General features: G+C 45.3%; 1 protein-coding gene across 1 annotated transcript; it reads right to left on the bottom strand.

The window, feature by feature from the left end:
* Nucleotides 1-1,775: 1,775 nt before the first annotated feature.
* Cfap300 (cilia and flagella associated protein 300) lies at nt 1,776-26,097 on the bottom strand. Its single transcript, XM_057767474.1, has 7 exons — nt 25,984-26,097; nt 25,672-25,753; nt 17,698-17,773; nt 8,116-8,282; nt 6,777-6,949; nt 3,953-4,019; nt 1,776-2,691 (listed from the first exon to the last, which is right to left on the bottom strand). The coding sequence occupies exons 1-7, from the start codon at nt 26,091-26,093 to the stop codon at nt 2,563-2,565; spliced, it is 804 nt and encodes a 267-aa protein (XP_057623457.1). The 5' UTR covers nt 26,094-26,097; the 3' UTR covers nt 1,776-2,562.
* Nucleotides 26,098-27,061: the final 964 nt, after the last annotated feature.

A 27,061-nucleotide genomic window follows, 5' to 3' on the forward strand; every position in this document is an offset into this window, starting at 1 on the left:
TGCCTTCCTGAGCTGCGCAGCGTCCTGGTCAGAACACCACCAGTTCAGCTGCCCTCTCGGGTGCACCTGCGTTTCCCGAGTCTCCCATGCGTTGGGAGCTTGATTGCTCACGGGAACTACAGTGCCCCGCATTTCCCAGCCTTCACCCATGTCTCCATCTAATATCCTAATTACAATCCCTGACCTTCCTCCTTAAATAGCAGCTGGGATTTCTGAAGAACATTTTGAAGTCCCAGAAAACCATTCATATGACACTGGTCACGTCGGCTGTCACAGGGTCAGCTGTCCCAGCTCAGCCCTTTCCACAGGCTGTGGCTATTTTTCAGACAGTGTGTGGCCTGAAGTATGTTCCTAGGCTCCATATCTCACTCCATAGTGCACTACTAAATACAGGTTCTGACAGTTCAAAACTCCAATAAATGCTTCAGGGATAACTGGAGGGACCGAGCAGAGAGAGCTTAAGATGGGACATGTAGACAGCAGCTGACTCAAATGCTGATATGCGTTACAGAGGGTCTCCGTCTCTGTGTCCTCCCCCCCCCCCCCCCCCGCCCCTAAGGGACCCTCTACCTCACTGCACATACTCATCAAGGTCACTCCAAGGACCAGCTTCTCTTTGTCTAAGACCTCTGTCTTTCCAAGGCCAGGTGCTGTGTCAGGCGCTGGGAGCACAGAGTGTAATGGGCCCACCGCAGCCACTTTGGGGCTGCACACCTGAAATCCCCATGCTCCCCATGCTCTGGAGGCAGAGGAAGGAGGACTGGACCAGTCGGAGGACAGCTGGGTCTATGACCTTCCTCAAACAAACCCTCCACATATAAAACAAACAAATTAATAGGAAAATGCAACTAGACACAGGGCCTGTTTTTTGTTTTGTTTTTCAAGACAGGGTTTTTCTTTGTGTAACAGCCCTGGCTGTCCTGGAACTCATTTTGTAGACCAGGCTGGTTTCAAATGCAGAGGTCCATCTGCCTCTCCTCCCAAGTGCTGCGATTAACAGTGTGTGGCACCACCACCCAGCTAGTAGCATTAAACTGTATACTTGGCACCATTGTACACTCAAGATACGTTTTAATTTTTATAATTTTCAAAACAATTTATGAAGGAATCTCCTATATTTTACAGAGAATGTCACTTAGGAAAGAAAGGTTAAGCAATCCCCTCAGGGTCACAGTGTAAGTAATGGTAGAATTGAGAATACAAGACCTAGCCAGTTTTCAGGGCCTACAACTGTCACTGGGCACCTGGGATGTAGAAGCAGGGGGGTCAGGAGTTCACAGTCATACTTGGCTATACATCAGGTATGAGGCCAGACTGGGCTACATGTGACCCTGTGCCGACATACCATAGTGCATAGAGCAGTTGCCTAGCGTGCATAGAAGGCTGGGTTCCACTGCTAGCAACACCACCTCCAAGGGACCCGTAACATACATGTCACTATGTTTCAGTTAGAAACTCTACGGCAGCCAGAAGTTTAACTTGTTATATAATAAGAATTTATAATGATTTTTAATTGAGGATTTTAAGTGGAAAAAATGAAGCAAAAGAATTCTCTGTTTTTCCTATGTGTAGAGACATAAACCTTCCTTTTTCTTTTCAAGTCCTGGCTGTCCTGGAACTCACTTTGTAGACCAGGCTGGCCTCAAACTCACAGAGATCCACCTGCCTCTGCCTCCCACGTGTTGGAACTGAAGGTGTGTGCCACCACACTGGCAAAACACATCCCTTTCTGGGATGAGAAAAATGTAATTAACTGAAGTTTAAAAATTGTATTAATGCCGGGCGGTGGTGGCGCACGCCTTTAATCCCAGCACTTGGGAGGCAGAGGCAGGCGGATCTCTGTGAGTTCGAGACCAGCCTGGTCTACAAGAGCTAGTTCCAGGACAGGCTCCAAAACCACAGAGAAACCCTGTCTCGAAAAAACCAAAAAAAAAAAAAAATTGTATTAATTCACATTAATGACTGGTGGTGGTGATGTCTAATGTTTCACTTCTAAACCAGAATTAATTAGTTCCCCAAAGAAAGCACATAGAGCAAGGCCTGGTGGTACATGCTTGCATCCCAACACTAAGGAGGTAGAGGCAAGAGGATCAGGAGTTCAAGACCAGCTTCAGTTGTATAGGGAGTTCAAAGCTCACATGAGATACTTCCTCAAACACTAAAACCAATTTTTTAAGTTAACTAATTAATTGGTTAATTTGGTTTTCTGAGACAGGGTTTCTTTATGTAGCCCTGGCTGTCCTAGAACTTGTTCTGTAGACCAGACTGGCCGTGAACTCACAGAGACCTGCCTGCCTTTGCCTCTCAAACAATTTTAAAAAATAGGAAATTGAGACTGGCTCCATGTTGATAGAACAAACATAAACTGTGACGTTCTGCTTTGTACAGGCTCCACCAGGGGTTCTTGTGTGAGTGTGCAAGGCTAACGAAGAGAAAGGCACTTTAGTGTTTGCTTTCTGCAACTCCACATAGTCTTTACGGCTGCCTTTGATGGATCTGCAAGAACACATCTGTCTGTCTATCAGTGCTGACGGGGAGACACAACAGATGGTGCAAACCAAACTAAGCCATCTCCCCCACACCATAGCAATGGTACAAGACGTTCACGTGACGCTTGATGGGATCCACGACGAAGTAGGAGAAAGTCTGCTCGTGCTCCTTAGCTGAAGGGTAGCACAAGCCAGCAGAGTCCTGAAAAGATAGGTCTGAATTTTTCAGTGTTCAACCACATTGAAGTCTTTGTCACACATTTTTCTGCTCAAGTATCATGAAACATAGGCACGTATAATGGCACACACCTTTAATCCCAGTCCTCTGGGGGCTGAGGCAGAAGGATTAAGTTTGAGACCAGTCTGGAATGCATAGCAAGATGTCTGTCTCAATAAACAAGAATCATTAAACATACCTAAAAGTTTTTGAGAATAAATTGTCAATAAACCGCCAACAGCCTTACTAGCAGTACAAATCCATTGTGCGCATGTATCACAAGTCTTGACTCTGGCCTCAAGGAGTGGCTGGTGCAATCACACGCTTTCCAGGAGCTTGTTGCTGTTCTGTTGTGCTTTGTGTAAGTGTGCGCCCCAGGCTGGCCTCAACTGATGGATCCTGCCTGCCTGCTGGGTTGACAGGTGTGAGCCATCACTGCTGGCTTTTTTTCTTACTTGTGTTTCACCATGTAGACCAGGCTACACTAGAGCTCAGTAGCCCTCTGCCTAAGTCCTCTGGGTGCTAGGACTCAAGTCTGTCCCTTCCCTGACTCTATCAGGTAGTTTCCATGGACCACTGAGATACTCGGCGAGTGAAGTGCCTGCCATGGGTGCTGTTTGCTTTCGTCAACTTGGCTCACACCTTGACATGTCTGCGGAGAGGGAATTACCTCCGTCAGACTGGTCTGTGGGACATTATCCCGACTAATGATGGATGAGGGAGGACCTAGCCCACTGCAGGTGGTGCCAACACTGGGCAGGGGGCTGGACTGCACAAGAAAACAGGCTGAATAAGCCACGAGGCTTGTGCTTATGTCTTGGCTTCCTCAACAGTGGACTGAGGCTTGGTCATGTAAGGTGAATAAAATAAAGCCTCTCTTCCCCTAAGCTGGATTAGTCAGTATTTCAGCACAATAGAGCGAACGAATGGAGAAGCTGGTCCCAGATGTTGTTTGGGGAGGACTGTGGAAGGAGTCTGGAGCTTTGGACTGGGAAAGCCCTTAGTGCTCTTCACAGGGCCTTGGAGAAGAGCAATGAGGGGAACCAATCAGTGACACTCCTTCAGTCTCTGCTTCTGCCCTGGCTCCAGGTTCCAGCCCTGACTCACTCCCATGAAGCTGCACCCAATAACGTTAGAATGTTATAGAATAGTCAGCAGCAGCATCTTTTCTTCCGGGTATAACAGTCTCTGTATAACACAAACATAGCGGCTCCATCTATGAGTAATCAAGAAGCTCAATACTCACGTAGGCCTTCACTTTAAAGACAGAAGAGGTAATTTGTATTTCCTTGGTTCGAGGATGTTTCCGAACACTAAAAGAAGGGAAAAAAGGCACATTTAAAACATAACAAGCCTGGGGACTGGAGCGATGGCTCAGCGGCTGTGAGCACCCACCGCTCTGACGGGGGACCTGGGCTCAGTTTTCCAGGATGTGCAAGGCAGGCTGCTTACAAACATCCAGGGGATCTGATACCCTCTTCTGGCTCCAGGCAGCAGCAGACAAAATGCCCTTCTAATATTTTTAAAAAGAGAGTGATTGCTGCTTTGGCCGAGGATCTGGGTTGGATTCCAGGACCCACATCACTTACCTCGTCAAGCCAACACCCTTTCCTGGCCTCCTTGGACTTGTGCATGTGTACACATACAGATAAACATAAAACAGAGGCATCATCAGCTTAGCTGCTCTTTTCATGAACGGTTGTTACTCTTCAGGGCTTTTTAAAAGTTAACACACCAAAATGTAGAGGAGGGCAATGGGGAGAAGACAATCAAAACACATTGGACACGTGTGTATTAAATTATCACCATAAAGCCCATTAGTATGTATAATTCAAAGCTACCAATAGAACCTTTGTAAATGTAGAGGAGGTTGCAGGCTAGGCTACCAGGAGGGTTCAGGAAGAAAGAGCATTTCTATTTAAGCTCTAGAACTGTTTGTTTCAAATACCTCAGTGAACCCTTCCCTACTACACACAGCAGTGAGACATTCCACAGACTCCTGTGGCAGCAGAATGGTAGTGTGGTAGTGTGTGCGTGCACGGCTGGGGTGCGGAGGACCTCAGTCTCCTGGGCTCTCAGGAGCTGTAAATGTATAGAGGGCACTGCCTCGCATGTTGGCTGCATAGTCCTGAAAATGTTTTCTTTTTATTTCCTTTCTTTTCCATAGCATCAGTGTAGAGGTCAGAAGTAACTATGTGGAGTCTGCTCTCTCCTACTCCCTTCACATGGGTTCCGGGGACTGAGCTCAGAGCTCAGGTGGTTTGGCTAGCTAGCATCGTTACCTGCTGAGCAGCTTGCTACCTCCGTGTTTCTGTGACCTTTTTTCTTTTTCTTTCCTTTCTTTCTCGTTCTTTCTTTTTCTTTTCTTTTCTTTCTTTCTTCTTTTTTTTTTTTTTTGAGGCAGAGTTTCACTATAGAGCCTAGGCTAGCCTGGAATCAGAATGTATAGACCAGGTTAGCCTAGAACCTGCAGTGATCTTCATACCTTTGCCTCCTCAGGGCCGGAATCAGTATGTAGACCAGGATAGCCCAGAACCTGCAGTGATCTTCATACCTTTGCCTCCTCAGGGCTGGAATCAGTATGTAGACCAGGATGGCCTAGAACCTGCAGTGATCTTCATACCTTTGCCTCTGCAGGGCCAGAATCAGTATGTAGACCAGGATGGCCTAGAACCTGCAATGATCTTCATACCTTTGCCTCCTCAGGGCTGGAATCAGTATGTAGACCAGGATGGCCTAGAACCTGCAGTGATCTTCATACCTTTGCCTCCGCAGGGCCAGAATCAGTATGTAGACCAGGATGGCCTAGAACCTGCAGTGATCCTCATGATTCAACCTCCTCAGGGTTGGAATTAGAGGCATGGCTCCCAATTCCTAATCTTGAAATTATGTTTTTTTTTTTTTAAAAAAGATTTCTTTATTTATATTTTATGTGTCTGAATGTTTGCCTATATGCATGTATATATACCATACAGTGCCCAAAGAAGCCAGAAAAGGACCATAGGTCCCCTGGAAGTGGAGTTACAGGTGATAGTGAGGGGCTATGTGGGTGCTGGGAACTGAGCTGGAGTCCTCTTAGAGAGCAGAAGACCCTCTCAAGTGCTGAGCTTCTCTCCAGGCTCGAGTTTATAGTTTAATCTTCATTTGAGTTTCAGAAAGTAAGGAAGGGTGGAAAGGAGGGAGGGTGCGAAGGAGGGAGGGTGTGGTGAGTAGAATACTTAAAATTAACTACCCATCTAAATTAAAATCCCTCCACTTCTTTTTTTTTTTTTTTTTTTTTTTTTTTGGTTTTTCGAGACAGGGTTTCTCTGTGGCTTTGGAGCCTGTCCTGGAACTAGCTCTGTAGACCAGGCTGGTCTCGAACTCGTGCTGGGATTAAAGGCGTGCGCCACCACCGCCCGGCTTCTTCCACTTCTTTTGAATAAAGGTTTTGTACACCTCTCTCTCTCTCTCTCTCTCTCTCTCTCTCTCTCTCTCTCTCTCTCTCACACACACACACACACACACACACACACCTGAGCAAAGTCACACATCCTTTGGGATCTCTTGTGTTCCTTTGGTATTGAAAAGAAGGAGAGTGGGAGGAGAGGAAGGGAAGCCTGCAGTTGCTAGTGTAGAACTGGGTGGGACGGAGTAAAGGAGGTGGGGTGAGGAAAGGGGAAGAAGGAAAGGCTGAGAACTTAGCCTGGGGGGCTGGGCGTGGCAGTAAGACCCACACTTAGGACAGCCTGGGTCACAGAGTGAGCTCTAAGGCAGCCTGAGTTGCGCTGTAGACCAGACACACCAAACCTCACAAAAACTGATAATGACCTGAAAGACAAGGCTGCTGCCTCAACAGTAGAATGTTCGACCATATATCAAGGTCTCAGTCCAATTCCAGCACTGGCACAAAACAAACAAAACTGAAAACAGAAACATAGACACAAAATCTTCTGGCCTGAAGAGAGAGGCAGGCTGCAAAGGGCCAGTGGAGTCACCAATATGAACACAAGCAATGCCGGGTAATTTCACCAGGGTTAAACAGAAAGGATTTTCTCTACTGGGAAGAATTTACACACTGAGAACATTACCTCACCAGATCCTTATAGATCAGCTTTGCGGTCTCCAGATATGGCTTAATCATATCTTCAAACTGACAAAGGGAGCCTCCAAGGCAGAGATGCTTAAAAAGACGGAACAGGAACTCTTCCCTTTCCAGTAGGCTGAAGACTTCATATTTTTCAGAGTCTTCCATGAGCAAAACCTAAGGTGATAAAAATCATCTTCAAGCAATGCAAATGTATAATACAGGGTTATGATTTTGAGCTTTTAGAAGCTTGAGGCCACCTTAAACCACACAGTGAGTTCAAGGTCAGCCTGTGCAAAGTGAGGCGGCTTCCCTCTCTTGCAAAGGACTCAAAGCTCAGTTCCTAGCACCTGAATAGTGGTTCACAACCATCTGTAACTCCAATACCAGGGGATCCAGACCGTGTTTGGTCTTGATGAGGACTAGGCCCACATGTGGTGCATACACATGCATACAGATAAAACATTCATACACATAAAATATATCTGTTTAAAAACCAAACTACTGCTGGGTGGTGGTGGCGCACGTCTTTAATCCCAGCACTCAGGAGGCAGAGGCAGGCAGATCTCTGTGAGTTCGAGACCAGCTTGGTCTGCATAGCATAGAGACAGGCTCCAAAGCTACAGAGAAACTCTATCTTGAAAAACCAAAAAATAAAATCAACAAAAAACCAAATTACTAATATCTTCTTTTCTTTTAATTCTTGGGCAGGGTCTCATGTACCCCAAGCTAACCCTGAACTACACAGATGAGGTGACCTTTAACCCAAGGGCTGGGCTAATAGGCATGTGCCACCACGCCATGTGTATGAAGTGCTGGGGATCAAACCCAAGGCTTTGTGCACGAGATTAAATACTCTCTCAACTGTGCTATGTCCCAAGCTCCATTTTTAGTTTAGTTTTGTTGGTCTTACTTTTGAGATAGGTCTCGCTATATAGCCTAGGACAGCGTGTAACTAAGTAGGCCAGGCTGGCCTTGAACTCCTGATTAGATTCCCTAACTCTGCCTCCTGAGTGCTAGGATTACAGGCATGTGCCACTATTATCAACTTTTCAGGTGTATTCTCAATATCCATTTGATGTAGAGACTGATAGGGACGACAATAGTTCATCATTAAACAGGCCGAAGTTTCTCTGCTGTTGACACACTGGGCCCGATACCTGTCGGGAGTGACGTCCTGTGCATGTGTAGCGTCAGCCACCGTCACATCAGCAGTCCACATCAGTCCACCCTGACAAGGTCGGCTAGCTAGAGCAAACTCCAGGTTGAGCGGCGGAAGGTTTTGCCCTTTCTCATTTCCTTCCATAAACTCCCACTGTGAAATTTTAAAACTCTGTACTTACTTTTCTCAGTTCATCTGAAATGAGAAAGGGATCGCAGAAAGAATCCAAGCACTTGACAATGTGTCCACTCTCACGAACAATATTTTCATTGTATAACCGCTGGAAAAATGACATTGAAAGCTGTGTGCACGGGACATTTATAGCTTCAATTTTTTTTACTTCAGTTCCTGAAAAAGATATTTTGTAAAAAATGACAATATAATAGTAAAATTTAGTGATTTTAGTTATTTCTAAACTTTTAAAAGGATATACTTTTATCTTTTGTTTCTGTGCATATGTGGTGTCTGTGTGTCTGCCACCTGTGTGTAGGTGCCCACAGAGGCCAGAGGCAGCACCCGTGACCTGCAGCTGGAGTAACAGGTGATCGTGAGTCATGGGACACGGATTCAAATTCCATCCCTCCGTTTTTGTTTTTGTTTTTTTGAGTCAAGGTCCTGGAACTCACTATGAAGATCAGGCTGGTCTCAAACTCATGGACAGTTGCCTTTTCTCGAGTGCTTTGATTAAACTTGTGTGCCACCATGCCTGGTCCCAGCCCAAATTTTTAGTTATTTCTAAAACCAACCATTACGCATGGATTCTAAGTAACCAAACACAACACATATCTGAATGACTCAGTGGATAAAAGTGCTACACAAAGTCATGAACTACCATGAAAAGACAAAACCTGTCCCCAAAGTAGCTTCTGTGGTGCACGCAAGCACACACACACACACACACTACTACACTAACCTGAAATAAAGGTTAGGGACTGGAGAGATGAATTGGTGGGTAAGAACACTTGCTGCCTCTTCCCAAAGACCAGTATTTGGATTCCAGCACCTTCCTCAAGTGGCTCACAACCACCTATAACTCTAGCTCCAAGAAGTCTCAGTAGGTACCCTACCTCAACACACAGATATAAAACAAAAATAAATCTTTTTCATTTATTTAGGTGTTTTGGTTTTAATAAAATAAACCTTAAAAAGAGTTTAGAGCCAGGTTGGCTAGTGGCTGTAAGGCCAGCATCCAGGAGAGTAAGCCAGGAGGATTGCCACAGTTTGCGGATGGGCTGGGCTGCAGAGCAAGTTTTAAACCAGGGCTTACGGGATATATGGTGTTACTCAAGTTTCAAAATAAAAACAAAAACGTATAATAAAATACTATTTCATAACTAGGTGAACATAAACTAGCGCAGTGGTTCTCAACCTTCCTGTGACCTTTTATACGGCTCCTTGGGTTGTGATGACCCCAGCCATAGCATTATTTCATTGCTACTTCATAACTGTAAATATCTGATACAAACAATATCTGATATGTGATATGATATGAAGTGGTCTTTCCACCCTAAGGGTCTTGACCCACAGGTTGAGAATCAGTGACTAGAGAATGCTTAATGCAAAAATACTTTGTGTGTTTAGTAGGGGGTTTATAGACCGTGTGTGTGTGTGTGTGTGTGTGTGTGTGTGTATGTGTGTGGTGTTATCAAGACAAGGTTTCACATAGCCCATGTTAACCCTGAAATCACCGTGTAGCTGGGGATGAACTTGACTTTCTGATCTTCCTGCTTCTACCTCTTCAGTGGTGGGATTACAGGTATGCACAGGATTACAGGAATGCACAGGATTACAGGTGTGCACAGGATTACAGGTGTGCACAGGGTTACAGGTGTGCACAGGATTACAGGTGTGCACAGGATTACAGCCATGCCTAGCTCTAGTCAGTGCTGGGGACAGAACCCAGGGCTCCTACAGCCCGGCATGCCCTCTACTGAAATGCATTTGTCAGAACTGCCTAGAAAACTTTGCTTCTTGGCCTTCTGGCAAAGATCAAATGTAGAATTGCCAATGAAAGCATAAGATTCCTTCACATAAGTTTGATAACACATACCTATAAGGCCAGCACCCGAGAGGCTGAGGTAGACTAGCATTCTCAGTCAGCTACAGGGCCAGTCTGGGTTTCAAAGTGAAACCCTGTCTCAAAATAGGTAGGTATAGGTGCGGTGGGGTAGTCCAGAAAGACAGCTCTGTGGTTAAGAGCACAGACTGCTCTTACAGAGAAACTGAGGTCAGTTTCTGGCACCCACAATGGATGGCTCACAAGACTATGTAACTCCAGCTCCCAGGAGATGTGACAGCTCTGACCTCCATAGGCACACACGCATGTGTACACACACACACACATACTTACACAAACACACACACACACCAAACCAAAATGCGAATGGTTGGTGCAATGAGTTAGTGGACAAAGGTGTTTCCTACCAGTTCTGATGACCTAAGTTCAATCCACGTGGTAGAAGGACAGAACGAACTCCTGCAAATTATTGTCTGGCATGTATGCACACATAAAGACACGCTGACTAAATACACGTTAACAAGAGGAAGCTGAGCACTGTTGTGCCTCACATCTACCACCGTCACTTGAGGGAAAGGCAGGAGGACAGACATACACTGCAAGTTCCAACTAGGGCTGCATAGCGAGGCCTTGTTTCAGAAAACAAAACATCAAAACCAAAACAATAATTTAATTAATGATTATTTGTAAAGTCTTTGAAGATGCCTTGAAAATATTTTTTCTTCATTACAAAATCTCCTATGAGATCTCGCTGACAGTGTGTAAGACACAGAAACTTTCCCAGGTCGAGGCTACACTCAAGGCAGGGCTGGTTAAGTCATCTTAGACCAGCAGAGAAGTGTGGGACAGCCGCCCTGGGGCCCAGCCGCTTCCTGGTGTTCTGAGACAGGGTTTCTCTGTGTAGCCCCGGCTGTCCCAGAACTCACTCTGTAGATCAAGCTGGCCTCAAAGTCAGAGATCCACCTGCCTCTGCCTCCTGAGTGCTGGAATTAAAGGTGTGTGCCACCACTGCCTGGTGAGCTTGGCTTCTTTTATATCCTTAGCTCCTCCCTCTTTGAGTCCTGGTCCCCAGACCACACTTTTTCCTTGAATATATCTTTTAGAAATATTTTTCCTGTTAGTACACCTTAAATTACATAGCCATAAAGATTAAGACAAATATTTTTATTGTCGCCTCAATCAGCTTTCCCTTTCTTTTACCTACACACAGTTTGATACAATGTTCTTTTGTCTTCTGGCTACCTTGTTGGTTTTAGGGAGCGCAGGCAGGGCCCTGCACATGTGACTGCGGAGGTCCATCTTCAGGCCCTGCTACTGCATTGCTAGCCTGAGAAATGCCAGGGCTTAGAAGTAACCCTGGCAATTGTTTGCCTTTCCTGCTTTGACTCCACCAGGTCATGCTGGAACCTGTTCTTGCAGGTCGTGATCCTGGACGTGGGGACAAGAAAGATGCCTGGAGCCAGGAACTATGTGTTTCAATGACTTCAAAAGCTGTGCTCCTGAGAGAAGCCCTTCTTGTTTTGAGGCCCAATCCTTTTAGGGAGCAGATGAGGCAAAAAGCCTACAGACTATGATGGGATAACTCTGGATGTTTCTGAAAGACTGAGGGTTAGTGAAGAGTCTGGCAGCTCCAGAACATGGGCTGGTGAGCACAGGGGAAGAGATGATGGTGGTAGGGTGTGTGTGCACGTGTAGGTGGAGACAGTCTTTGTAAACCAGGCAGTCCTGGACTGGCAATGCCCTGCATCTACCCGACCCAGCGAAGGGACTACTGGTGTGCACCCCCACCTGGCTAGCATGCCATTTTAATAAGTCAAACTTACTAAATTCAACCCAAACCCCTTAGTCTAAGTTGTGGAAACGGCATCTACTATGGACTGATGTCCATCCCTCAGAGTTCAGAGGATGACAGCCTTACCTGGTGTCACTGCATTCTGACCTGCAGCAGCTGCAAGGTGACTCAGCACACAGAGTCATCGGGGGGCACTGGACTTTGGGTAAGACAATTCAGCCAATCGGATGTCGTCCCTGGCTCCTAACTTCAGTTTCCTCACATGGAAAGTACTATTCATTCCACTTCAAAAGACTCTAAATTTGAACTCATTCAGGTTCAGACTTTCATCTAAATGCTATAAAAGATAAGACTGAAGTACAGTTCATTCTGAGACAGAATTTCTATGTAAACCTGTTACACGAAATGTATGCTTCTAAAGTACACCGGTAGGCCAGGCAGTGATGGTACACCCTTTAATCCCAGAACTCAGGAGGGAGAGGCAGGAGGATCTCTGGGTTCAAGGCCAACCTGATCTACAGACTGAGAAACCAAAAATAAAATATACTCATGAGATGAACACAGGACAGCCATTTCCACCCCCAACCAGATAAATAATTATTAGGAACCAGGTAAACCAGTACCTAAGGTTTCTGTTTACTTGGCCCCAAGTTCTGTGTCTGGGTGGCCCAGAGGCTGTCTGGTCTGGTGAAATGACCTCTCACTGACATTTTTTAAAAAATGTTATGAGATATTTGTACACTGTGTGAAGGTGTATCGCTGTGATTGGTGTAATAAAAAAGCTGAACAGCCAATAGCCAGGCAGGAGTTACAGGTGGGACTTCTAGGTAGAGGGAGGAAGTAGGGGAGGAATCTGGGTGTGCCAGAGAGATGAGAGACGGGGAAGAGACAAGAGGAAGCAGGATGGGTGGTCCATGAGATAATGTAGAATAATGGGAATGTGTTCATTTAAATTATCAGGCCTAGTTAGAAATAAGCCTAAGATAAAGCCAAGCTTTCATAATTAATAAATCTCTGTGTCATTATTTGGGAGCTGGCTGGTGGGACAAAGACTCTTTACAAAGATTATTTTTTAAAAATTTGAGTTGTGTGTGTCTGTGTGTGTGGATGCAGGTGCCTTCAGAGGTCAGAGGTGTTGGATCCCCAGAATCTGATGGCCTAGCACGGGTGCTGGGAACTAAACTCGGGCCCCCTGGAAGAGCAGTACAAGTCTGCACTGAGCCCTGATTTACCTTCTGGATCTTTCCTTAACACACAGCTCATGTTGGCCGCTGAGAAGCTCTCTGGCCCAGCCCACCGGAGTCAGAAGTCCTAGAGCCCTTTAGATCAGCATCTTCACTGATAACCATCCCATTCTACTTTTGGTTTCTGCTGAAATGACTGATAACTCCAGAGACCCGCCCTGATCTCTTTATCAGATGGCTTTCCTAGCATACACTTGGTGTTCTCTTCAGAACAGGGTTTCTGGTGTCTCCTGATGGAGCAGGGCTATAAATGTTCACAGGCGTCCCTTTCCAGTCTCCTTCCTGGGCTGCAGACAGCTGCGGTGGAAGACCACTTCCTAGCTTCCTCCTAGCTTCCGTGAAGCCCTGGGTTCAGGCCCCAGCACGGCACAGAGTGGGTGTGCTGCTGTAAGCCTGTAGCCCCTCAGCACTCCAGAGGCTGAGGCAGGAGAATGCAGTGGTGCAGGCCTGTAACCCAGCACTCCAGAGGCTGGGGCAGGAGGACTGCTTTGAGTTCAAAATTAACAGCCCCGGCTGTTGAGACTTTAGGCAATCCAGACTGAATTTGGGGGTAGGGATATAAAGACTCCAAATGAAAACTGAGGGAAAAAAAAAGAAAACTGAGGGGGAAGACATCAATATACCAGAAAAATAACAACAATAAAAAAATTGCAAAAAAAATGAGAGGAAAGGAAGCCAAGTTGGTAGAAAAGCATTGGGAGCATTCAAAAAATTCCTCTTCAGAAACATGAGTGCTGGGCTGGAGAGAAGGTTCAAGGGTAAGAGCACTTGCTGTCTTCCAGATCTCAGCATCAGTCAGGTAGCTCAGTGCCTCTAACTCTAGCTCCAGGGGAGCCAACACCGTTTGCTGGTCTGTGGGCACCTGCACGCACGTGCACATCCATACATGTACATACACATAAAAGACAGACCCACCCAAGTGAAGTGTTTCGAATTTTAGAGTTCTTTTCCTACCTGTCACGCACGTGTGGCATCTCAGAAGCTCTCTTTGTGCATCACTTAGAATAAGGTCTGCTGAGATGGCTCAGAGGGAAAAGAAAGGGACCTGATGAGCCCAGCACCTGAGTTCCATCCCTGGGACCTACCTGGTGGAAGGAGAGCCAACTTCTGCTAACTGTGCTTTGACCTATACACGCAAACACCATAAATAAATGTGATGTTAAAATTCAACAGCAAAGGCTCAGGGAACACTTGCTAGAGGAGGCAGACAGAATGCAGTGAAATGCTGTTCTCTGGATATGGCAGGACAGCTGCCCTTGGCTCCAAACATCTGTGGTTACCTGCACAGGACTGAGCTGGCTAAATCCCAAGAGGGATGCGGGGTGGGGGTGAGGAGGCATGAGCTAAGAAGGAGTTAGTCCCTGGGGGAAGGAGAATTTTTCTTCTTTTGGGAGAGTGGCCTCTGGTAAGTTACCCATGCTCCAGGGGATGCCCCACACCCATGCACACCTGGACAGCACTACTATTGGGCCTGGAGAGTTAGCTTAAAAAATATAGAAACCAGGTGGTGGTGGTGCACGCCTTTAATCACAGCACTTGGGAGGCAGAGGCAGGTGGATCTCTGAGTTCGAGACCAGCCTGGTCTATAAAGAGAGTTCCAGTACAGCCAAGGCTGTTACACAGAGAAATCCTGTTTCTAAAAATAATAATAATTTAAAAATCTAAAATACATTAAAAAGAAATTAAATCACTGTGGTTGTTTGAAAGAAAATGACCCCCAGAGGGAGTACCACTCCTAGAAGGTGTGGCCTTGTTGGAGTAGGTGTGATCAATGTGGAGGCAGGCTTTGAGGTCTCATCCATGGTCAAACCATACCCAGCAAGTCAGTTCACTTCCTATTGTTCAAATTCTTAGAGCCTGCTCTAGCACCATGTCTGTCTGCATGCGGACATACTCCCCGGCCACCATACTCCCTGCCATGATTATAATGGACTAAACCTCTGAACTATAAGCTGCCACCTCCATTAAATGGTTTTCTTTATGAGATGACATGGGCATGGTGTCTCTTCACAGCAAAAGAAACCCTAAGACAATCATGAAAAACAAAATAAATAAACAAAAAAACTTGAACAAAACTTAGGACCAAGTCAGGCCTTTCTGTGAAGCCTGTGCCAAGATGAGGAGACTACACACACTTCTGCAAACTGTTTTCTTTTTAATTTTTTAAAAAAAGATTTTATTTATTAAGTATATAGTGTTCTGCCTGCATGTCTGCTTGCAGGCAGACCCTAACCCTAACCCTCTCCAGCCCACAGATCCTTTTTCTAAATGGAATTGTTGGGAAATATTATTTTCAGATGTGTGACTTTTGTTTCCGCTGCATTTGTTTACTCTGTGAAGTTGTGTTACTGTTCCTTGTCTAAAGCACCTGATAATGAAGAGCTGAACGGCCAATAGTGAGCCAAGAGCAAGGATAGGCAGGGCTGGCAGGCAGAGCATAAATAGGACTCTAGGAGGAAGGGAGACAGAGGAGCAACGAGAGAATGAGAGGAGGACACCAGGGGCCAGCCACCCAGCTACACAGCGAGCCACGGAGAAAGAAGTAAACAAAGATATACAAACGGAGAAAGGTAAAAGCCTATAAACAAAAGATAGTCAGGATAATTTAAGAAAAGCTGACAAGAAACAAGCCAATGCCAGGCATTCATAACTAAGAATAAGTCTCTGTGTGTGATTTATTTGAGAGCTGGATGGTGGTCCCCCCCACCAAAAGAAAAAAGTGTAAAACATCATTCAGCATGGAATGGTGTTACCAGTTCCACAGTTGAAACCTCAAACTTGAATCTAAAATATAGTATTCATGTTGGTTTTCAATGCGGTCTTTGGGGGCGATGACAGCACAGGTGGTAAAATGCTGGACATGTACGTTTGGAAGAACTGGTAGGAATCAGTTGTCCTCTGACCCCACATGGCACGCTGCATGGGCAGGCAGGCGCATGCACACACAACACACACACACCAAATAAATAAGTAAAATTTTCAAGATAAGTTTTAGTGTATTATTAAAGTGTCATCTAGAGAAAGGGTCTGCCTTTAAGAAGTCATTTCTCTATGATTTGCTATTCTAAACAATTCCAGGTTAGCCAATTCCTGTGAAAACCACATGTGAGCTGCAGCTGTACCCTGCCCAGGAATTCCCGTCATCATCAGACCTGTCCCGGGGAGAACTGGCCGTCTCCCTCCCACACTCTCTCGTCTACAGGAAAACCTGGAAGGCACTGTTACAGTCTTTCACGGTTTTTAATTATGTGGCTGTATCTGTCCATGAGAGGGGTGTGCATGTATGCACAGGTGTCACAGAGGCTACAGGTCCTGGACCCCCTGAAGCTGGAGTCGTAGGCTGTGATGCCATATATGGGCACTGAGACGTGACTTCTGGAAGGGCACGGCGTCTCTTAACTGCTGAACATCTCTCCAGCCCCTCTTTTTTGTTCCCTCCATCACATCCCTCTCCCTTTTTAATTTATTATTATTATTGGAAGACAGGATCTCATATTGCCCAGGCTGGCCTCAACTTGCTAGGTATAAACTTCTGACCCTCCTGTCTCTACCTCCCCAGCGTTGGGATTACAGGTGTTACAGGTGTGTACTACTATACTTGGCTTTATGTGATTGTCTAAGTTAGGCTTTCTGTTGCTGGGAAGAGACACCATGAGCATGGCAACTCTCATAAAGGAGAACATTTAGGGGCTGGAGAGATGGCTCAGTGGTTAAGAGCACTGCCTGCTCTTCCAGAGGATCTGGGTTCAATTCTGAGCACCCACACGGCAGCTTATAATTGTCTGTAATCCAGTTCCAGGGGATCCAACACCTTACATAGACACACCAATGCAAATAAATAAATTATTAAAAAACTGAAAAACATTAATCCCAGCACTTGGGAGGCAGAGGCAGGCGGATCTCTGTGAGTTCGAGATCAGCCTGGTCTACAAGGACAGGCTCCAAAACCACAGAGAAACCCTGTCTTGAAAAACAAAAACAAAACAAACAAAAACAAAACCAAAAACTGAAAAACATTCACTGGAGGTGGCAGCTTACAGTTTCACAGGTTTAGTCCATTATCTTCATGGCAGGGAGCATGGTGGCTGGTTGTCTGCATGCAGGCAGACATGGTACTAGAGAAGGTTCTAAGAATTCGTACATCTTTGATCCACAGACAATAGGAAGTGAACTGACTTGCTGGGTATGGTTTGAGCATGGATGAGACCTCAAAGCCTGCGCCCACAGTGACGCACTTCCTCAAGTAGGACCACACCCACTCCAACGAGGCCACACCTCCTAGTAGTGCCACTCCCTCCGGGGGTCGTTTTCTTCCAAACCACCACAGTGCTGCTGGAGACTGAATCCAGATCTTTGTGCATCACTCAGTACACGGAGCTGCATCCCCAGCCAGTATCCCTTAATGTACCAGTGAACTGAGCACCCTCTCTCTTCTTACTCATCTCAATGTGAACAGCATTTAGCAGAGTAAATGGAAGGTAGAGGGTGTATATTTTCTAAACTACTGAGAGAAAATCGCTTTGATGTGCTACGCCAGGATGATAGCAGGAGATTTCCAGGACAGAGACGCAGGGTGAGCGTGCTACAGCTGGTCACACATCATGAATGTCACAATTTGTATATTAGTGACACAAATCATTAGTAATAGTTGCTGAGGCAAACTTTTATTAAAATAGTTAACTTGGAAATACGAAAATTAATTTTCTTTACCTAATGTGGTCCACTGTCCGGAGGAATCTGAAAGTAACTGCAAATTTGGAATGACATTTGGGTCTTTGAAAAAAGCCTAAAATGCAAATTTCAAGGGAACATGTTAGAAACTTTATCACAAATAAATTAACTTTTGAAACAAAATTAATAAAATATCGTTTAATGTAAAGAAGAAAAACTCTGCTTTAATTACTGTTTTTTTTTTTCCCCCCGAGGTACTGGGCATCAAACCCAGGACTTTGTCTATACTGAGGAACTGCTCACTCCCAGGCTATTTCCCCAGCCCTTGACTTTTTGACAGTGTCTCATTATGTAGCTCAGATTGGTTTTGAATTTGCTTTGTATTCCAAGTTTCCCTAAAAACCTCAGTCCTCTGGCCTCAATACTGCGTGCTAGGATAACAGGTAAAAGCCATTATGTCCAGCTTGAAGGACTTTGTGGGTTTTTTTAATTTTATTTATTTTTATTTCATGAACATTGGTGTTTTGCCTGCAAGTGTATCTGTATGAAGGCATCAGATCTCCTGGAAAAGAAGTTACAGGCAGCTGTGAGCTGCCATGTGGGCTCTGGGAAATGAACCTGTGTCCTCTGGAAGCGCAGCCAATGCTCTTAACCACTGAGCCATCTCTCTAGCCCCCATATATTCATAGCCTCATGTATTCAGGCTAGTCTTGCACACACATGTAATTCCCGGTACACCTCAGGCTATCCCTGGACTCTTGAGACCCCTGCTTCTATCTTTCGGGTGTTGGATAAGGTGTGTACCATTACACAGACTGGAAGACTTTAAATTAAGAAAAAAGCTAATGAATTTTTAAAAAGAAACAAAAGAAATGAAACCAAGGGACAGTGAGATGGTTCAGAGGCTAAAGAGCACAAGGCTTACGGCCCCCGCCCAATGCCCAGGCTTCATGTAGAAGGAAAGGACTCCCAAAGTCGTCCTTCAATGCCACGTGTGCAAAGTGGCACACGCTCGCCCAGCACATGAACATGCACACAGAAAATGATAGAAAGTTTTTAAAAGAAAGAAATTAAGCAGATATGGAGGCATGTGCTTACAATCTTCAGCACGTAGACAGTGGAGGCAGGAACATCAAGAATATAAGGCAGCCCTGTCTCATACCCTGAGCGCCACTGTTTAGATGTTATAAATAGAAGTAGACCAGCTGACTCGCAGCAGTTGACCTAAAGCCAATCAAAATGTGTTTAAAATAGATTTTATAAAGATATTTTACTTTATTAGTGCACACGAGCATTTTGGGTCTGTATGTAGGTACCCCAGAAGAGGTCACTGAATCTTCTGGAACTGGAGTTACAGGTTGTTGTGAACCACCATATGGGTGCTGAGAACCAAACCCGGGTCTTCTTCAGTAACAAGTGTTCTTAATGCTAAGCCATCTCCAGCCCCTGAAATACTCTTTTTAAATGTTCATTAGTGTTTTGCCATGGGAAGTTTCAGATCACCTGAAACTGGAGTTGCAGACAGTTGTAAGCTGCCATGTAGGTGCTGGGAGTTGAACCTGGGTCGTTTAGGAAGAGCAGTCAGCGCTCTTAACTACTGAGCCATCTCTTTAGTCCCCAAATACTTTTTATAAAGGCCTCTTAAGGTTAGGAGCACTGACTACTCTTCCAGAGGACCCGGGTTCAATTCCCAGTACCACATAGCAACTCACAACTGTTTGTAACTACAGTTCAAGGTGATCCCACACTCTCATGCAGGCATGAATGAGGAAAAAACCCCACCAATGTACATAAAATAAAAATTAAATAACGGCCTTTTAAGTAAGTCAAACCAATTCTTTAAAAACTGAAATTACAGCTATATTCATAAAAATGAATTAAAAACAGTTTTGTCGGTTTATTATAGAACTGACATCAGCTGGGCACACGCCATTAATCCCAGCACTTGAGAAGCAGAGGGATCTCTGTGAGTTCGAGGCCAGCCTGGTCTACAGAACTAGTTCCAGGACAGGCTCCTAAGCTACAGAGAAAAACAAAAAGCAAAAACAAACAAAAAAACCCAAAAAAAAAAAACTGACATCAAGGCATCAGAAGGGACTTCCTGTATGTCAACTTTAGGAAAATTGATGCACTTTTCAAAAATAGCAGCTGACTCATAAACTAGTTTGCAGTAACAAATTTATACAGATATCAAAATGCACACAAAGATTATATGAAGTTGTTTGGTGCCATGAAACAACACACCCACCCCCGTAGAGCTGGCATGTGCCCACCCACATCCATCTGCTAGGGTTGGTGGGATGCAGCCATGGTCTAAATTTTGCTCCTGAGATGTTCATGGGAGCATGTACAAGCTTCTGGGGAAACTGCAAAATAAACAGCTTGTCACTGTTTACATGGAAAAGTCCTTCTCATTATCGGGCACATCTGATAGAGCTCTCGTTAGACCCTAAAGTGAGATTCACAGCCAACGAACTAGAAGACAGCTCCCCGGATGCACCTAACACTAAACTTACTCTGATCAAATTTACTCTCCATCTCTTACATGTTTAAGACTGTAATACACACGCACGCGCACATGCGCGTGCATACACACACACACACACACACACTACAACAGAAACCTGGGATTTGTCCAACATGACCCTCTCTCCCTGCTCTCAGCATCTTAGTCCTTACACTTTCCTCAGAAGGACGTCTCTGAGTCACTTTTAGGGTTAGTCTAAAATGAGGGCCTCACCAAACACTGTCCAGAAGGCAACTACACTCCTCATGATACTGCCAGTGCAGAAACCACACACTGTCTGGAGGTGTTGCCAATTTTGTTTCACTATTTCCAGACTCTACGCAGAGCAATCAGCCTTTCACAAACTGCCAAACTGACATTAGTGTTTTAATTATTTTTCTTCGAAAATAGGGCTTCACAGTCAGTATGGTGGCACACAATTTTAATCCCATCAGGTAGAATTTTGAGTTTAAGGACAGTTGGGTCTACAGAGCAAGTTATAGGACTACCAGGGATACACAGAGAAGCCTTTTGTAGAAACAAACAAACAAAAAAACCAAAAAGGAAAGAAAACAGGGTTTCACTATATAGCCCAGGCTAGTCTTGGAATCACACTCTTCCCACCTTAGGCTCTGAGTGCTGGGAATCTAGACATAAGCTATCATGCCTGGTTTTAATTACTTTATTAAAAAGGTACTTTTGAGCCAGGCCTGGTGGTCAAGCCCTGCTTGGACTTCATAGTAAAAAGAAAGCTGGATCAGTAGTTAAAAGCGCATATTGCTCTAGCAGAGGACCTGGGTTTGGTTCCTTGCACTCAAGTCGGCAGCTCACAATCTCCTGCAACTCCATCTGCAGAGACCAATTCCATAGGTGCTACCTGAACAAATGCCCTCTACACACAGATACACATGTGTAAAAACTGGCTGCAGAGATGGCTCAGTGGTTACGAACACTTGCTGCTCAATCATAAGGACTGGTATAGTGAGTATAGCCCCCATGAAAGATGGTTCACAACACATGCAACTCAAACTTCAAGGGACTCAATATCCTCTTCTGGTCTAGGCATAGGTACATACAATAGATACACATATCAATATAGATACACAGACACACCCATAAATCTCATCATTTTGGTTATGAGCTCTAGTCTTTAAAAGCTAAGCCATCTCTCCAGCCCCACAAATAAATCTTTAACAAAACTTCAAAGAATCGTATGCACATTTTTCAGTGCCAGAGATGGAACTCAGGACTCCGCGTATGCTAAGTAAGCAGTCCACCACTGAGTCACTTCCTCGACTCTCCAGCATTTTAGTTATTTGTTTGTTTTAGACAGGGTCTCTTGGTGTAGTCCTGGCTGTCCTGGAATTCACTATGTAGACCAGGCTGACCTCAAACTCACAGAGATACACTTGCTTCTGCACTCTGAGTGCTAGAATTAAAGGCATGCGCCTCCACACTATGCTGTGGGATAATGTTCTTGAACACTGTAAAGGTTTGTCACTCATATTGGTTTAATAAAAAGTTGACTGGCCAGTAGCCAAGTAGAAGTATAGGTGGGGTAAACAGACTAAGAGAATTCTGGGAAGAGGAAAGGCAGAGAGCCAGACACCACCCAGACACAGAGGAAGAAAGATGAGAATGACTTACTGAGAAAAGGTACCAAGCCAAATGGCTAAACATAGAAATGAATTATGGGTTAATTTAAGTTGTAAAAGCTACTTAACAATAAGTCTGAGCTAATAGGACAAATAGTTTATAAATAATATAAGCCTCTGTGTGTTTCTCTGGGACTGAATGGCTGCAGGACCAGGCAGGACTGAAACTTCTGTCTATAACACTGGATCCCCAATATTTTAACTATGAATCTTAATTTGGTTTTTGAGATGACCTGGTCCAAAGGTGACCTTGAACAACAGATTCTGATCCTCTTGTCTCCATCTTCCCAGTGCTGGGATTATAGGTTTATATCACCATGCCTGGTTTATGTAGTGTAGAGATGCATGCTAAACTAGTACGTTACCACCTCAGCTACATCCTTAGCACAAGAAGAACTTTAAAATGAGAAAGAAATATAATGTGGGAGGGTCTTCTGTCTATGTGTTACTTTCATTGGTTAATAAAGAAACTGCCTTGGCCCTTTGATAGGACAACAGCTTAGATAGGCAGAGTAGACAGAACAGAATGCTGGGAGAAAGAAGCAGATTCAGGCAGATGCCATAGCTCTCCTCTCCGAGATGGACATAGGCTAGAATCTTTCCCGGTAAGTCACCACCTCATGGTGCTACCACATATTATTAGAAATGGGTTAATCAAGATGTGAGAGTTAGCCAATAAGAGGCTAGAACTAATGGGCCAAGCAGTGTTTAAATATTCAACCTGCTGAAGAGCTCTACTGAGCAACCAAAAAGAAAAAAAAAGAAAGACATGTACTCCTCTCACCTGGCAACAAGTGATCCTTCCTTCTGTGCCCAGGACATTTTCTACAGCATCTATCAGAACACTATTTCAGTGTCCTGTGGAGACTGGTTTGTTGAAATTGTGTGTGCTTTACAATCTGGGAAGAGGTCTTATCTTACTCCCGAGTGGGGTAAAGCATTAAAGAAATATTTAATAAATAAACAGGGATATTAAAAGTTACATATGAGCTGGGGGGCGGTGGTTGCATGTCATTTATTCCAGCATGTAGGAGGCAGAGGCAGGGGGATCTCAGTGAGTTTGAGGCCATAGTCTACAGAGCTAGTTCTAGGAGAGTTAAGACCACAAAAAGAAACCCTATCTTTAAAAACAAACAAACATACAAAAAGTTATATATTAAAACAAAAAAGTATCAAAGAAAAAAGCCAGTTGTGGTAGCACACACCTTTAGTCCCAGGACCTGGACAGGCAGATCTCTTAGTTTGAGAATCACACACCAGGACTGGAGAGATGGCTCAGCCGTTAAAGGCTGGGCTCACAACCAAATATTTAAGAGAAGCACACTCCTTTGGTCCCAGGACTTGGACAGGCAGATCTCTCAGTTTGAGCCCAACCAGGGCCATACAGTAAGAGCCTGTCTCAAAAATAAATAAAAAGAAAAAAATTTACAGCATTCCAAAATTCTGGTCTTAAAAAAGTTAAGTATGCTTAGATGGCCAGGGACTAGAAGCTGGACGGCTCAGAGACCTAGGGTAGACCAAACAGTTCTAACAAGAAAAAATAAGTGATTCCTAACAATATTCTGCTATATTCATAGATTGATGTCTAGCACAGTTGACCCCAGAGAGGCTTCTTCCAGGAGTTGATGGGAGCAGATGCATCAAGCCATGGCCAAACAGTAGGTGGCGTTCAAGGAACCCTGCGGAAGCTGGGGAGGAAGGATTGTAGGATCCAGAGATGAGGACACCACAAGAAAATACAGAATCAACGAACCTGAACTCAGAGGGGCTCACGGAGACTGAACAGACAACTACCTAGGCCCTCCACATATATGTGACACTTGTGCAGCTTTGTGTTTTTTAGGGACTCCTAACAGTGGGGGTGGGGCGTATCTTTTGCCTGCTCTTGGGATCCGTTTCCTGCTACTGGTTGCCTTATCCAGTCTTGATATGAGGGTTTGTGTCCATTCTTATTGAATCTTGTGATGTCATGCTCAGTTAATATCCCTGGGAGGCTTCTTCGCTTGTGAAGGGAAATGGAGGCGCAGTGGATCTGTGGAAGAGGGAATGTTGGGAGGGGGTAGCACTAGGAGTGGAGGGATGGGAGGCTGTGGTCAGAATGTTCTGTATGAAAGAAGAGTAAGAAATAAAAATAGTTGAGGGCCAGTACTGGTTAATTATCAAAATCTAGCCACAAATAAACTGAGACTGTTGGGGAATATTATTTTCAGGTGTATTTTGTTTATGCAGCATTTGATTGACTGAGAAGCTGTGATTCTTTGCCTGTCTAAAACACTTGATGGTCCTAATAAAGAGCTGAACAGTCAACAGCGAGGCAGGAGCAAGGACAGGCGGGACTGGCAGATAGTATAAACAGCAGGAGAAATGAGAAAAAGGAGGAACTCGGGGCCAGCCACCCAGCCAGCCATGGAACAGGAAAGAAAGTGAGACATACAGAAGTAAGAAAGATAAAAGCTCAGAGCCAAAAGGTAGTGGGGATAATTTAAGCTAGGACAGCTGGCTAGAAACAAGCCACACTATGGCCAGGCATTCATAACTAAGAATAAGCCTTTGCGTGTGATTCATCTGGGAGCTAGATAGTGGCCCCCCAAAAAGGCAAAATAACAAAACACCATACAACATCAGACATGTCATAATAGTATCATTACACTATAGTGGCATTATAACCCTATCACAGGTAAAAGAAAACAAATGAATTTAAGTCAGTTCAGATCCTTCCTTCAAGCTCAGAAAGCGCCCTCAGGAAGAGGGCCACTGCAGATGTTAATGGTGTAGGATAAATCCAGTACGACTCTGTCTTTAGAAGTAATGACAAGAACTATGGAAAGCTGCCCAGCCGGAGCCAGCAGCAGGCAGAGATTCACCTCTACAGGTTTCGGCAGAGTGAACCACTTCTGATCTTCGGAATTAAGAGACTGTCTCTCTTCACTCTTGGCAGTTGTAAGATGACCTGCGTTATTTGCTGGCATTCTTGCTAAGAACAGAACATTCTTCAAAGACCATCTTTGACTCATTTCTATCTCTAGTTATTGAGAAGTTTCTAGCACACTGTGGGCCTTCAGGAAGTGTCAGAGTGAATACATTGCACGTGAACTATTAACTAAAGCCAATACTCAGAGGACAATGGCAAAAACAATTGAAGGTCATCGCACAAACCTAACAATACTTTCCCTTTGTCGGGTAAGAAACATTGAAAACAGTGGGGCTGGGTTTTAAGACTCACGCCTTTGAATGAACTTTGCCTTCTTTAAAGAACTCCTCTCTAGTTAAAAAGACTTTTTCCAGACAGGCCATTGCTTGACACCTTTGGGAGGAAGTCTTGTTTGGGCACCGTGTTGGGGCTTGAGGTCCCCTTCTCAGGATGAATGCGACTTTCAGAAACCAGAAGTATTTAGAGTTAAGCTTAATAGAGTCAGAGATAAAACGAGGTAATAGCACTTAAAAACAAAATGCACTTATTAAAAAAAAAAATACCCCTCACAATGTTCAGTCAGAATTGGTAACACAACCCTGTATTCCAGCACAGGGGATGCTGAGGCAGGATGACTGACATGGGTTAGAGGCCATCAGAGTTACAGTGAGACCGTCTAAAAACATTACAGAATTGTAAAGTTATCTAAGGAAGAATCCCAAAGGTAGGTAAAAGATGCTGTTTGCAAGGCGGTCGTGGTGGCCCTTGGGAGGCAGAAGCTAGAGGATCCGAGGAGTGCCAGGCCAGATACAGAATGAGGCACTGTCTCAAAAGTCCCCTAAGAAACAAAAGAAAACCCAACTTGCACATTTTATTACTCCAAGAATATGTCATGGAGTATTCCCAAGAACTTCAGAAGAGACCCCTCCCCCCATACCAACCATGATGAAATCATCCTTCTGGTAGGGCTGGAACGTCTGGTCGAAGCTGAATGCCTGCGCCTGGATTCTGCCCAGCATGGACCTGGCAGAGGGGGAGAGTCAGTGGGCTGGGGCCGGAGTTTGGGAGCAGAGTGCAAAGTCCGGAGCCCGCATCTCTGAGCCCGGACCCCGGATCCCCGAGCCCGGATCCCGGACCCCGGAGCGCAGAGCCGCCTCCCCGAGCCCGGATCCCGGAGCGCAGAGCTGCAACCCCGAGCGCGGCCCTAAGTCCACGGGACGGGAGCGTGGTCGCTCCCACCTCTCGCTCCTCACCACTGGCGGAGCCGACTGGTGATCTCCCGGGTGCTCAGGGATGAGAAAGTTCTTTGAGGCAGAAATCTGAAGTAGAAGCCACCTAGATAGCAAGACTCCCCAGCCGCCATTCTGCTTGTGGCCACAGGAAAGCAGTAGCGGTTTCTATAGAGACAGAGCAGCAGGCGCCTCACCACGCTCGGGGGCGTGGCGCCGCTGGGGGGCGTGGCGCCGCTGGGCGGGGGGGGGGGTGGGGGTGGGGGGGTGGGGGGGTGGGGGGGTGGGGGGGTGGGGGGGTGGGGGGGGTGGGGGGGTGGGGGGGTGGGGGTGGGGCAGGTGGCGTCGCCAGGGGGACGGAGTTGCGGCGGGGAGGCGAAATGGCCCGTTTGGCTCAGGCGCCTTGCTACTGAGAACTCCTGGCCTGGCTGTTAGGAGATGGAGAAAAATTGCCAGTCGCTCTCTGCTGACCGGAACTCAGTTACTCTGCCCCGGCCAGTGACCTAATATCAAAGTCTACGGTCTCAAACTGACAGCGTCTTTAGACGCTTTGCTGGAAGAAAAAAAATCTAATTAGGTTGATTTGATTTAAAAGACAAAGGGACTGCTAAGGAGAATAGTCTGCTTTTCTGTGGCAGACGCTTTCCTTTTGAAGTTGCATTTCAGGGCAAAAAAAAAAAAAAAAAAAAAAAAATCCCGCAGGCGCTACACCACAACATGCTATTCAGTAAGCAAAGTACGTTTATCAGTTGAAAATCGCTTTCAGGAGACAACTTTCAGATTCTGCCGTAGGAGCTGGATAGGAATTAAGTGGGCGAATTTATTTATTTATTTTCATTTTATTAGTGTTTTGCCTGTATGTGTGTCTGTGTGAGGGTGTTGGATCCTGGAGTTAATGGTTGTGAGCTGCCATGTGGGTGCTGGGAATTGAACCTGGGTTCCCTAGAAGAGCAGTCAGTGCTCTTAACCACTGAACCATCTCTCCAGCCCTGTAGCTAGGGGAATTAGTAAAGGTTTACTAAGTTTTTTTTCTTCCTCTTGATCTTTAAGAACCAAGAGGACATCGAGATAGAGATAGATCTGGGGAGGGAGGGCAGGGAGA

This window comes from Chionomys nivalis, chromosome 4, assembly GCF_950005125.1.
Source record: "Chionomys nivalis chromosome 4, mChiNiv1.1, whole genome shotgun sequence".
In the NCBI taxonomy this organism is placed as follows: Eukaryota; Metazoa; Chordata; class Mammalia; order Rodentia; family Cricetidae; genus Chionomys; species Chionomys nivalis.

Excerpts from the sequence above, each read along its gene's own strand:
- Cfap300 (XM_057767474.1), bottom strand. The coding sequence starts at position 26,093 with ATGGCGGCTGGGGAGTCTTGCTATCTAGGTGGCTTCTACTTCAGATTT. Across the intron at positions 25,754-25,983 it reads ACCAGTCGGCTCCGCCAGTG|GTCCATGCTGGGCAGAATCC; the intron begins GTGAGGAGCGAG and ends CCCCTCTGCCAG. Across the intron at positions 17,774-25,671 it reads AGAAGGATGATTTCATCATG|GCTTTTTTCAAAGACCCAAA; the intron begins GTTGGTATGGGG and ends TTTGCATTTTAG.